At 40.0% G+C, this 14,127-nt stretch overlaps 1 protein-coding gene across 1 annotated transcript in view; it reads right to left on the reverse strand.

Moving 5' to 3' along the window:
* Window positions 1-13,786, reverse strand: part of roraa (RAR-related orphan receptor A, paralog a) — a 279,484-nt gene extending 265,698 nt beyond the window's left edge. Inside the window, exon 1 of the mRNA XM_041795782.1 lies at window positions 13,506-13,786. Coding sequence (XP_041651716.1) covers window positions 13,506-13,659 — 154 coding nt within the window. The 5' untranslated portion in view covers window positions 13,660-13,786. The remainder of the gene's footprint in view (window positions 1-13,505) is intronic.
* Between the last annotated feature and the right edge of the window lie 341 nt (window positions 13,787-14,127).

The following is a 14,127-nucleotide window of genomic DNA, read 5'->3' on the forward strand; positions in this document are numbered from 1 at the left end:
CAGACAAAATAACACCAGCCGGGTTCTGCTCTCTCTCTCTTCTTATCGCTGGCTATACCTGTTATATGAAGAATTGATCTGAAGATTTCACCGATTACTTTTACAAGCACCGTTGAGGTCTGGCCCGGAGCTATGCTGCAGACCTTAAAGCCCCCTCTGAGCTCGCCAACAGCCTCAGATTCTCCCTCTTCCTGTTTGAATGCTTCTCTGCTGGAGACTACAGATGACCATGCTTTAAAGAATAGAGAAAGTGCTTTGGGATTAAATTTTCCATTATGCGTTTAATCACTTGCAAATTACTCTGATGCATTTTGTCTGAATTTGGTTCTAAAGCATGCAATACAAGCTTTAGATTGCTTTTCTTGTAATTAATGTGTAAAACAAGGCTTCTGACGCCTCGGGCCACTAGGCGGCACGGGAGTCTAAAAACAACTACAGGGAGAAATGTGAGTTTCAGAAGGAGGTGAAAACCTCTGTTGACACCTGGTCTGTATGATAATCTGATCTGCGTATGATGGCTCGGAGTTTGAAAGGCACTTTGTCCAATTAGAAGTGTGCGGCAAATTTCCACCTGCCCCTGACAGAGATGAAGTGGCTCTTTGAGAAGACGCCGTGGCAGCGAGCCAGCCAAAGAGAGAGCCCAAACACTGCAAGTGGAGCAAGCAGAAATTAATGAGCATCACAAGCCGCACTTGTTTAACACAAGATGACGTCGGATGAATATTCCCCCTCAGTTAAACAGCTCCATAGTATATATTTCAATTACTAAAGCAAAATGCAAAACCTCAACAAGGGCTAATTAAAAGTAGTTTAGAAAAGAGGGAGGAAGTGTTGTCTTTGATTTGTGTTTGGTTTGAATTATGTTTACCTGACAATGCGCCAAAGGCTGTCCTTAACCTCAAAATCACCCAGAAACTTTTTACATTTCACTCTTTTCAAGTCTGTCATTATGGCGGAAAATATTTAGCAAAGTTAAGCGAGAAACAAGTCAGGTAAATATAACTTGAAAGCAACAGGAATGATTATGTGGCGCCAAGTTCTCCTCAAGTTCATGTCTGTACAATAAGCCATGATAAACATCAACCTTCATCTTCCTATTTCTGTACGTCTATTTCTGTCTGTCACATAAAAATAGGCTTTTAACAACCCAGCATGGCGTTTAATTATTGCCTCTACAGCACTGCATTAGTAAAATAAAGCTGCAAATATTGATTGATCAGATGGTTATTTGTCAGTGAGCGCGAGCACAATTCATGTATCAAACATGCTAAAGAGTGACTCTGTCTTTCAATCACTGTCACAAGCAGCAGCACGGCTGCATTGACTGAGCCCCATCGTGCCACACTCCGTCTTCATACGCCTCCTAAAGCAATCAATCCCAACACGCTTTTCCACACAAGGAGCAAATATTCATTAGTGACTTATTCAAAAGCTGCCTTTTCAAAATAACAAAAGAGCAGACTTGTCTTTGACAAGCACAGTACAATGATTCTATGACATACTGTGTGAGGCATGAACAATTGTGATCATCTTCTATTATTGTGCGAGTAAAGAGTTGTGTTCATTGTTGTCTTCTGCCACAAGAGACAATGTCTATAAAAACAAGATTAACTAACAAAGATTACAGTGTTTGGATTCAACAGAAACAGACAAAATGTTCAAATATGAATCAAATACAAAGAAAAGCTGGATTTCTTCTCTCAGATTTGTTTGTAATGGCACAAAGGTCAGTGAAAATATCCGCCTCAGATTTGTGTGAGACATTTCAGGAAGAAGAAGCTAATAGTTTCGCACTCAGTGATTCAACATGATTAATACTTATGGGTATTGTTTAACTACTCCAGCCCATTGGCCCTCTGTAACCGGCAAATTTTAAAAAAGGAGAGAGACAGGCAGCGATGTTAATAATTAGTTGGTTCTGCACTCAAAAAATTCTGTCTAACCTCGCCAGATTTTAATCAAAGGCTGAAAATAGTAGCTGATTGTAATCGGCACTCAGAAGTCACCAGGGGTGTTTGAAGAGCCCGTCAAGCCTGAGAGTGGAGCTAATTCGATTAAGTGGCGGCAGTACCTGGAGGGGACGGATCTCTATCTCTCCCTTTTTTATTTATGAGATTAAGTCTCGCTTGTTATTCCAATATAAATAATCAAGCCAACAGAAATGACACTGATTCTCAAGTTGTTTTTATCTCCCTCGTCTCCAAAACTTTTTTTTGTTTATTCCAGGTGACAGATAAACTTTGTTGAGTAATACTCCAGAGGTACTGATGTAACGAAAATTAGAGCCGAGGATGTGATATCCGTGCTCTGAATCCCTCGGTATTATTACCTCTCCCCATGTGATGGAAGCAGAGGAATAAATCAAAGGACAGGCGCTACAAAAATCTTCAGCTCCTGCGACTATATTATTTATAATATTCGCAAGATTTGAAGACGGGGTTCGTGCAAATGAAAAACAGTATCTTCTTCACATGTGGTGAAATAATGATGTAGAAAAAGTTAAAATACACATTTTTCAGACTGTTTGAAGCAAAGAGTGATTCCTTTGACCACCTTCTCTAGTCTTGCTATGTTTAATACATGCTGAGAATACATGGGTGCAGACGTTGTTCAGTTAAATTATTATTACTCTCACCAAAGGAGAAACCGTGCGGGTTTGTCTACAATGTGCAACAACTGGCTCTAGATTACATCTTCATCCAAAACCGTTGTTCGCCTCTTGACAGTCCTTTAGTAGAGCCGCTGTGAGGACCATTTAGCCTCCAGAAAGCAAGATAAATAACGCTTAAGAGGCTCTCGAGGTGTGCTGTTAGAATAACATACTTTAGATTTAACAGCGCTACCCCTTCCTGTTTCGAAGCACAGGGGAAATTCTCTCAGTTCTTCTCTCAAATGTGTAAAAGATGTCAGAGATCTGCAGCCTGCATGAGGCAGTGAACCCTCTAAGATAAAAATATGCATGCATATTTCCTCTGAGTGTGTTGATACTCGCTGGCTTTTTTAAAATACATGACATAAAGCAGCATGAAAGTATTTGATTTTGTTCAAAGGCCAAGGATTGGTGGTTTCAGTGATACTGCTGGTCAAAGTTTCACACTGAGTTCTGGGATTTTTAACATAAGGAGCTCACCTACCTGCCTGGGAGCTTTGCACCCTCCACACTGCGTGAGATGTGAAAGGCTTGGCCCTGGATGTGACATAAGAATTCCTCGGAGTGATCCTTCAGACCCCTCTCACCACCTCTTTTGCTCCAGGCCTCTTCTAAAGGGGCCCGCTTCATATCAGAGAGGCGCAGAGCAGCACAGAGCCAAGCGGCAGCAGCACCGAGGTCACAGTGTACCACATTAAATTTAGACGCCTTTAACGCCCTCCAATAATGCATCTAGAGTATTTCCGGTCATTACTATTCTAACTTTTTCTATCCCAGACACAAACTTCTGTAAATGGGCCATAGATCTGAGCTACCATTCACCACGGGAGACTTCACATCAAATCTGGTGTCTGTCACCAGTCGAAACTTCCTCGCCAGACCCAGTTAGGCCACTGGTGATTCAAACTCCAAAATAAAACGTCCCACAAGGATCTAACTTTCAGATTTGGTCTGGGTTAAGTTTGACATTTCTAAACTTTTTCAAATTAACAGAGTGCTTTAGGACTTGCATTGCTTGTCTTAAATATAAAGCTAATCAAAATTAACATAGGATGTTAAAATGCAGTTATATCAAAGCATGTGCACCCTTGTAGAAGCAAGGATACTTTTTCATTTTGTTCCAGGATTCCTTTGCGCTTTTAAGAATCAGATTTAAGGCTTTATAAGAGCTTTTAAAGACATAAACTGGACAAGATTAATAACATTTTCATGGTACATGGGACAGAGCCAAATTCTCTGGTTTAATGCACTGTTAGTGAAATGTCAACTGATGTAGGACAAAGACAATTTTGGTCATTAACAACAAAATCTGATGATTTTATGGCCTCTGTGCTAACAATATAACTTATAGTGATATTCATCATAACATACATAAGTATGCAAAAAACACTTAAGATGAAGACTAGATAAAGATATGAATCTGTCTAGGTGCCTTCTACACTTTAAGACCTTTCAGAGTCAGATTTAAGACTTTCCTAAGACTTTTTCTGGCCTTGAATTTCAAAAGTTTAATTTAAGACATTTCAGACTTTCAGTGAGCCACAGGAATCCTGTTGTTCAACCATGTGTTTCCTTCTCCTTGTAACCATTTGTTTTATTACATGCCAGCACTGATAAACACTGTGTACTTCCAATGCACTTAAACTAAAATTCCTGGTCTGATTGGAAGCACATGGACTCAAATTCTTTAGCCATGAACTCTGGCAATCTGCATTTACTGCTTCACATAAGGTGTCAAAGAATAAAGTTCATAGAGGTTTGTACAAGCATGGTATTAAGTACAAAGACCAGAGTTACAGCATTTTAATCTTTGAAGCTTTTGAGCCCAGATGTTTAGGTTAAATGCTTCCACTATAATTATTCTTAGTAAAGGAAACCTGCAACTGCTGCCTCCTGGATCAGTAAGTCTAAATGAACCAAAGCCTGAGAGCACCCCTCATCTTTGCACACCCACAAGCAGAGCTAAACAAGTATTCACACATCTGCTATTGAAACAGAGACTCGCCACAACAGTTTGAAAGATCCCATAAAATACATGTGTGGGTGTATTCTGCTCACAAACTTTGACCTGGTTACCCAAAAATTGATTTTTGGGCAAGACTTGAAAATACAATGTCGCTTACAATATTTGTGAAAATATGTATAGAAATATTAGGGCTGTCAATAGATTAAAATTCTTAATCACGATTAATCTCCCAAATTTCATAGTTAACTCGAGATTAATCGCAAAATAATCACACTTTGTTATCTGTTCTAAATGTACCATACAGGACTATTTCTCAAAATTTAAATATCCTTATCCACACAAGTGGACAAAAGTGCTTTCTTTATGCAAATGTCTGTTTATGTCAACCCAAAACAAAGACAGATAATGTCCAAAAAATTCTCTAGACTAAGCTCAGAGATACTGAATGTTCCAAAAATATGCTGAGAGCATAACATGGTAAACAAGTCCAGCAAGGACAACAGATGGAGATACTGACCTTAATGTAACATTACTGAATAATACCATGATGTAGAGTCCAACTTTAGACTTCTAGAAGTTAATCCTCTGTTGTTCTCAGCAGCTAATCCAGAACAACAGGTCTCATCATCACACATGTACATAAAGAGCATGGTTAGTTAAGTTTAAATCACTTAGAGATCATTCCTGATCTTTCACACTTAAAGCAGAGAATTTCAGCCTCACATTTGGGGGGGGGGGGTAAAAGCTCACAGAAACATCCCTTTATACAAGAGGGCTCACAACAGGACAATACAAAAAAGACAGACTACATACAGTTAGAGAATTACACTACAGATTAATGGGAGAAGTCAAGTCTCAGTGAGAGCTCAGCAGTAAGGCACAGTCACATCTAGTGGTGTTTCACTGTTCTGATGTGGTCAGAGGTTAGATTAGAAAACGGCCAAATGTAAAATAAATGCTGACAGTAAGAAATTAGTCATCATTCCAGTAGATTTACAGGAATAATGTCAATAAACACAAATGTGAAGCTGCATTTCAAAACTCATGAACACACAAAGTAAAAGAAGTCTCAGTGGAGAACTTTTAAGGTGTAGTAAGGGGACTTAACCATCTCTCAATTCTTTAGATCATAGAAGAGCTACAGATTTAATCTCAAACCAATTATTCTTCATAAATAACGGAGACCCACAGTCTAATAATGCTTATTAACTTATATTATGATACTCTACAGAGCTTCTTCACTCTCAGGCTCACCTGTAACCTCTGCTCCCCTGTTACACACCAGCCTCTGCTGCTGCCTACTCCTCCTCCTCCTCCACATGATGCAGCTGTATATTCACCAGCATCAGGCCGTCGTTGACTGCAGTCTTTGACACTTTTGCAGCATCTTGATTGACTGTTTTGGTTTTTGTTTTTTTTGTTTTTTTGTTTTTTTTTGGCGTTTATTTACAGTTCCAGTTGATCGTTTCAGCGCGTAAGTTTAATAAATCATACTGGCCTAAAAGTGCGTCAACCCACCGGGAAATGCCAGGTATGCCAAATAGCAAGTCTATCCCTGCTTGCACAGTTGTCTCAGCATCTCTGATGTTAACAATCCAGCATGGCTAAGGGGGCAGCTCTCAGCATTGGCGGTGTGCTTGGCAAGTGGGTGGGGATATCTAACACTCTACGAACTCCTGGTAACTCAGTTCACGTCGAGAGTAAGAGAAAATAACTTCAGTCTTATCTGGCATGATCTGAAAGCTGAATCTGCCATTCAAAAGTCTCTGTCCTGTATCCATTTCTGCTCGCTAGCACTGCATCACGACGGTGCCACTTCCTGATCTGGCAAACAACAGGATGGGTCAAGGGTCACACAGAACGCGCATGCGTTAATCGTGCAACAAAAAAATGAGTGGTGTTAAAAGTAATTTAGTTAACGCGATATTAACAAGATTACTTTGACAACCCTAATATATATATATAAAACCACTCAAAAATTAGTGGAAAAAGTTCACTCTAAAGCGGGGGTGTCCAAGCTATAACCTGTGGACCAACTGCAGCCCGTGGTTTTAACTGGTGAATTCTAAAAATAAAAAAAAGAAATATGGCCACCATTACAACATGAAGTTCCCTTTTACTTTATTGTACTTTTCAGGCTCAGTTCTACTTCTAAGTTTTATTTCCTGGTTTACTCCTGGTTTTGAGGTGGCGTTGCCCTTAAAAAAGTAGTTATAAGCAATAGTGATGAAGTTGATCCCTATGACACTGAACAGCCCTTCAAGCTCCTAATACATCATTAGTCATCCACAATATAACGAAAAAAGGCATGACTGTAATACCGTATATTTCCACTATGAGCACATTTTTAAAATGCTTATTCAAAATTTAAAAAAAAAAAACAACAACAATGTACTAAAACTACTGCTAGTAATTGATTTAAAAAATTAGGTTAATCATATAAATCCCCTGTGGTTAATCCTGATTAATCACACATTTAAAATACTACCATTTACTTGTATTTTGGTTTGAGATAAAAAGAAGTTCAAGTATGTTTTTAAACTTTATTCAACATCTTGGCTTAGTTGTAATGGTTTGCAAATTAAAATCTTAATTCACTGAGTAATAATATCAATAAACTGCAAACTTAATCAGCAGACAAACTTGTCTCAGTACAAAGTAACTTCTTGAATCCAAACCTTTTAGCTTAAAATCCAGGTTTTCTGCACTCTGCCAGTGTAGCTTGATGACCACAGCATGATCCTGTGTTGACGTTAGCGACTTTGCAAACACACTACTTTGGTTTTATCTAAACTTCTATTCACCAGCTTTTAAATTGAAACTCGCTGTTAGGCCGGCCACACACTACACGAATTTTAAAATCTGAAACAATTTTAAAAGCGTGTGAGACCACAGATATGAGGACAATTTCAAAAGAATTTTCATCTTTAATCCTCTGAACACACACACTAGACAACTCAACCAGACTGTCAGATCACTGGAGACCATATACCTGCCAACCTGCCAACCTGCCAACGACCTCGATGATCACGTGACTTAAAAAAAAAAAAAAAAAACCCACAAACAAACACAGATGTCTGGCGATACCTTCTTGCTGTCCCTCCACAACAGGCTGCCCAAAATCATAAAACATGGGAAAGACTCAGGATGAAATCCTGGCTGGAATTAAGTTAAAGCCGTGTTTATGGTTGTGAGTGGTGAAAGTACGTATGATCCGGCTGTGACGCTACCCCGTCTGCTCGTTCTCACTATGACCTAGAACATTTGATATTACGATTTGGGATTTTGGAGGCTACGACGTGATTTGGAGCAGTAAAACAATCGCGTTGACACCACACATGAGGATTATTCAGGCAAACAGTCGTTTGCAACGAGGCTCCTCTTGGGATACGGCCCCACGATCATCAGAGGAGGCAAATCTCGCCCCAAATCGGGCTTAAAATCCTGTAGTGTGTGGCCGGCCTTAAGCAGACAAGGGTCTGTCTCCTCACTCATCCTGTTCACCTCTTCACCTCCAGGCACATAAACATCCCTGTGGAGGACTACGGGAGGAAGTTGTGGTCAAACTTGGTCATATGATTAATTTGCATAATTACTTTTTGACTTTTTGACAAAATAAGGTTTCCAGTATAGTCATAAGAGTTAACACATTAAGAGCCCAAATTGATAGATCCTTATGTTATTAGATGATTGTCATATTTTCAAATCTTGCTGACGATTCACATGGTTCTGGGAGAGTTTTGGAGTGTGCCTCCAGAAAATCTCCATTTGAAGGGCCAGAAAACTCCTTCATTCTCAGGACACCTTACTCCTTATCTGAACAAGCAAAGGTAGTGGTAGGGCTAAGCGGTAGGGGCAAGGGGGGGGTGGTAGGATTGAGCCTTAGTTTCTATACTAGGCAATGCTGTGTTAACTCTACAAACCAACATCTTAACAAGAGAGAGTTGTAATAAATTATTTTTATGACTAAATTGAGATGAAAATGTAAATCAAATATTGAAAATAAAAACAGTGATTATATTTTGCTTCATAATGCTCTGTTGAATAAAGACAATACAGAATACAGCAACAAACAGCAGCACAAATCAAACCCCTCTGCTACACTTTCTTCTCTGTCCTTAAGGTCTGATTTACATGGTTTATCTTTCACATCATCTTTAAGCAGAAACATCCCTAAAGTTTGTCAGCTTTGAGTAGTTTGATCTTGTTTAGTGTCTGAATGTATTTATGAGCTATCAGTGTTTCCTTTCTTTGCGGCATAGAGCACCACTCTCTTCCTGACCAGCGGCCAATATAGTGGTTGCTTGGATGACCACAGCCCTGCTGAAATCTGATTGGCCACCCAAAAATCTTTAACAACAAGTGGCTCGTTACCTTGTTGGCTATTAATACAAAGCTGTGATGTAGGATGTGACTTTAAGCATATTCATTTGCCAAGCATACCTTGACCTAAAAAGGAAAGTTTTACTGACTTCAATACACAAAGACTATCTTCACACTGCAGTTAAAAAGTGACTCGAATCTGTTTTTTTGCTCACATGTAACCCCTGTCTAACTTTTAGTGAAATCAGATATGTGAATAGCACAAGTGACACTGAATCTGACCTTTTTGTATCAGTTTTGGGCCACTTTAATATTTGGCTCTACATCAGATATGCATCTGACCTTTAGGAATCTGACTGCAGTGGGAGCCAAACAAAAAAAATCAGATCTGAGAAAAGCAGAATTGAGCATTAAGGCCTGCAGTGTAAAGTGCCTAAGTCATACTGGTACTTTTATGTGTGTGACCCTTTGTGGAAAAAGTGTTGGACAGCTCTTCTCTTAAGAATGCTCTAAACCCACTCCTCTGATCAATAATAGTTTAGCATCGATGGCTATAACAGTTTTACATCATTGGGTTATCTTAATAAGTTAAGAATCTGACTGGGTGGAATTATTTTTAAACACAACATGCTTTAGTTTTAACTTCTTAAAAGACTATTTCTTTATATGATTTTAAAAATGCAATAATATATAACAATATTTATCTGCATTTTTTAAAAGGTGGCAAAACTAATCAGGAGGGAAATAAAATGAGGAATAGAGAAAGCAAAATTAACTCAAGGGACCTAAAAGTCATGACTAATTTAAAAAAAAACTTCCTAACTTAAGAGGGCAGTGTGAGTGGATCATTATATCACTACATTTCTTTATTTTACTTTATCTAACAGCTAGAAAAACAGAGTCTAGGCAGCTGTCAAAGTCTTGATCAGTGCTCATTTCACTACCAATCCTGATGACATTCAGTTACATCCTCCTTAGATAAGCATAACAGCACTCGTGTAATTTGACCTTTGAAGCTTATAACAAGAAGACCTTTATTTTTAAAGGTAGTGGTGCCAAAGTGTAAACTGAGAGCATAAGTCCACCTCCACAGCAGCACAGAGTACAATCCATCTAAAATTGTTTGTTTTCTGTTTTCTAGGGGGTTTTTTTTGTTTCAGTTGAGCTTGGTTTTTTATTCTGAAGGATTTTATGTGGCTAGTTCAAATGCAGAGCTTTGGATTGAAATGGGCTGACTGTTAACGTTTAACAATGTTAACAGTCTGACAGGTTCCAATAAAACAGTTTATGATATTATTACCTCACCCACACTTCAAAACGCAGGAGGACTGAAACTCGATATAATGTTAAAGGCAGCCAGCCAGAAAAAAAAGACCTAATGGAGTTTTTTTTCTCAGGGATCTGTCCGAGCTGAAGGCTCAGCTATAAGCCAACACCTGTATCCTGGTGCTCTCCAGCGGGCAGAGAGCCCTCATTCAGTGAATTTGAGAATGCCACAGCCTCAATAATGTGCCTGTCCACTCTAGTGGTGTTCGAGCCCCATGCCAACTCTGGGCTTTCATAGATTATTGTGTAAAAAGCTTTTTATAAAAAGAAAAATAAGCCCGTGCCCCTCATCCATCTTGTGTACACAACAACTAAATAAATGCTGCCACTCCAGCCGAGAGCTCTCATCCCGCTGCCCAAAAATAAAACTGCTGGATGAAAGTCTGGTTGTGTGTTCATTAGGAGGAGGCGGCATATTTTTATACTCTGTTTTTTTAGCTTATGAAAACAGCAGCATCAGGTAAGACTTTCTTCCCTCAGTGATACCAGCATTTAAAACAGGGCCTTTTTTCATCTAAAAAAACTTCTGATGGGACAATCTGTGAATAATTTCACATAAATTAGTATGAAAATATCAAAGATGTTTTGGATCCAGATATGACAACTGAACGAGCTCAAGACACCAGTGTAGAAAACCACACTGCACTTACACTAGTGAAAACTTTCCCACATAATAATGTTATATTTAGCCTTTTATGAGCGGCCATTAGTTCTACTGCTTTATCTGTGACAAAGGAAAATTAAGAGCAGATGGCTTCTTGTTACTGTTTTCTGACTTTGCAGCATGAGGATTCAAGCAAAGTCAGTCAGTGTCATTAAGTGAGGACTTAAACTTCTTCATGTGCTGCACATAGACTTTCAACACCTAAAGACACTCATGTAAACAGAAAATCCAGCACACCGTCTCTGATCTGCAGCTTCCATATCTTTTTACGATTGCGAGGTTTCCATCCTCTGCAGAGACCACGACCTTATGTAAGCAAGCCATTAATATTGATTGTTTCCAAGTTCGCAAACTGAGGAATCTTGCAATATGAAAAATAACAGTTTCCTCTTTCCAGTAATGATATCCACAGCCCTCCAAGACCTGCTTCCCTGACCCACGCACATCTTCCAGCGGAGCTTGTGCTGAAGTAAGCCCTTTCTACTTAAAAGGTATTAGCACTCAGGGTTAAAACGGTAAACGCTCTGCATGCAGGAGGAGAAATGTGCATCCTTAGAAAGTCGAACATAGCTGGTGTAAAAAGGGAAACTGCGCTTGAGCAAAGGGACTGCTGCTATCATTCTCACTTTGTTTACTGTGATTTGAAAAGTCTCACCATAAAGAAATGTAAATGTCTCACTAGTCTGGAACACAACTGGGAGCTATAACCACTCTTTAGTGCTTTATGTTTTAAGTAACCCTGCTCTGAACTGCCAGTACAATAAACCAAGTGCACTTCTCCCTCTTGATAGAACACTTGGACTTTAGTGCTTTATTAAATAAAGCAATTACGCCATCATTTCTGCATGAATGGAAACTTTTCTTGCACTCTTCTGCATGCATGACACTCTCAATATTTCCTACTAAAAACTTAATGTCTTTATGATACAAATAAAGATTGTAGCTTAACAGTAAAACTATTTAGCAATCTTAGACCTGTTACAAACATTTGGTGACTCCTAAGAAGTTTTCACAAAGTTCTCCAAACTTTTCCTCAAGTCTACTACAGCCAAAACTCACCGCCAAACCTTTTGATTTCTTACACAAAGGGTCAAAATAAAGTTTAGAGCTGGGAAACTCCTCTAAAGCTGCAGAGGTTGGTCCCACTGACTGAACATGTTTTTTCACCCATTCAGCATTACATAACAGACTGAAGGCGTTCTTTTTCCTGTCTTTCTCTTTCCCAGACGCACTTTAATCCTGTGCATAAAAGGGTGGGGTGAATATGGGTCAGCAGGTTAGGAGTGTCTCAAAGTCAGACTTGTGAGAGAAAAAAAAAAAGGAAATCAATCCACGAAGCCTCCCAAGTACCTGTCTTTTGCCCCGCTATTACATAAGTGCACCGTCTGTGCCAACCCACAAAGTCACTCAGTTTTTCCTTCTCTGAAGCGTAAATACGCGCAGGATTGCGGTGTTTTTTGTTAATGTTACAACAGTGATGATCACAGAGAGAGGGTGAGCTGTTGTCTAAAGAGAAAAGATCGTCTGTGATGATTTCTGCTCTCAGTTGCGCGCCTCTGTTTATGGCTAAACCTGTTACATAACCAGCTTACATTCCACATTCACCATATCACACTCTAAATATACCCTTGCGCACAGGAGGAGTGCGCACACTAAAACGCATCGTGCAATGAATTAATTGTCGTGCAGGCTATACGCCGGCTCCTTCACTGTCATGTATACAGCAAGTGTGCCTGCCTATCAAGAATGAGCAGAGAATTCACTATTTCTTTGAACTTGAATTGTAGCCTGTGCTGGAGACAGCCGAGAGGGGGTGTGGTTAAATACTGTCTTTACTGTACAACATGGACGGGACGTGGAGGATAAATCATGTTAAATGAAATCAGCTGCACCCATCCACGCAGCTAATTGATAATAAAGGCCTGTGTGGCGTTTACTGTGTGATCAGGTGAAGGTTTTGATCGCAGAAGGCGCCTTCGTGCTCAACAGTGTTGGAGAGCTGCGGCTTAAACAAATTCCAGCTGCTGGGGCGTCTTTTTGCACACATGAATAGCCGAAATCTGTGAGCCGCGGTTGTGTGGAAAAAAAAATAGCAAGACGGCTGTGGGTGCTGTGTGAGGAATAGTGGAGGACACGTCTCTATACAAAGGAGAGGGAGAGAGATCGATAAACTGGCCCACAGTCTGTAAAAGTTCACTTTTGACACTTTGACAATAAGGCGTTTGAGCGGACAGGTTGGCCTGTTTTTGGCACCAGGAGAAGCTCCTGACGGTCAGTTTTAACTTGCTGGGTAATTGATTTATCCTACAGTCAGAGTAAATGTGACATCTGTGACCGTATCACCCCCCTATGATTTGAGCTGTCAGTGAAGCCAGCAACACACCGAAGCACTCTCTACAGCCGATCGGACTCAAAAAGCCTCTAAATGAAAGACACAGTCTCGGTGCTTTGGCGAATTTAGACACAGTGTAGTTATTTATTAGGGATGTGATTTAATTCATTTGGAAGTTTGATTTTAAAAGCATCGATCGGCTCTACATCCCACATTATTTAAAAGCGAAACACGGTCCCCTTACCTCTGTTGGTGCTCGAACAGGTCTGCCTTCGAACCGGGGCTGGATGGTCCGCTTTCCGGAGAGTCTCCAGGTTTACCGGGGTTTCCCTGACCGGGGTAGCCGGCTCCGAGGCGCTGTTGCCCGGGTCGCTCGCTGGATCTGGAGGGGAGTCCATGTTGAATTTCAGATTGACTGTTTTACTAGCTCTAGCACTTCAAACTAATTCTATGCGATGTGTGAGCTCCGGCACCGCGTCTCGCTATCTAATTTAGACTAGAAGTAAGAAATGAGAAATGCGAGTGTGTCTGGAGGTGGGTGTGTGGGTCTGATTGTCCACTAGCAGCGCTAGTGAGAGCTCCACTCATGCAATTTGGAAAGGGAGAGGTTGTCAATAGCCGAAGAATAGATGTAGGCCTGAAAGTAATCCATGCTGATCGACCCCTGTACACTTTTCGTGCTTATGGGAATAGCCTGTTTTATAAGGCTGACATTAACTGTTAGGTTTTATCAGCTTTAGGCCTGTATTATTTTATGAACAAAGTATGATCATGCTAAAGCACTTCATGTTAATGTGGGTGAATTTAAATCTCAAACATAAATAAAAAGGCCAAAATATATCAGAATAACAGGCATGTTCACCATA

Source organism: Cheilinus undulatus, linkage group 9 (genome assembly GCF_018320785.1).
Source record: "Cheilinus undulatus linkage group 9, ASM1832078v1, whole genome shotgun sequence".
Classification (NCBI taxonomy): Eukaryota; Metazoa; Chordata; class Actinopteri; order Labriformes; family Labridae; genus Cheilinus; species Cheilinus undulatus.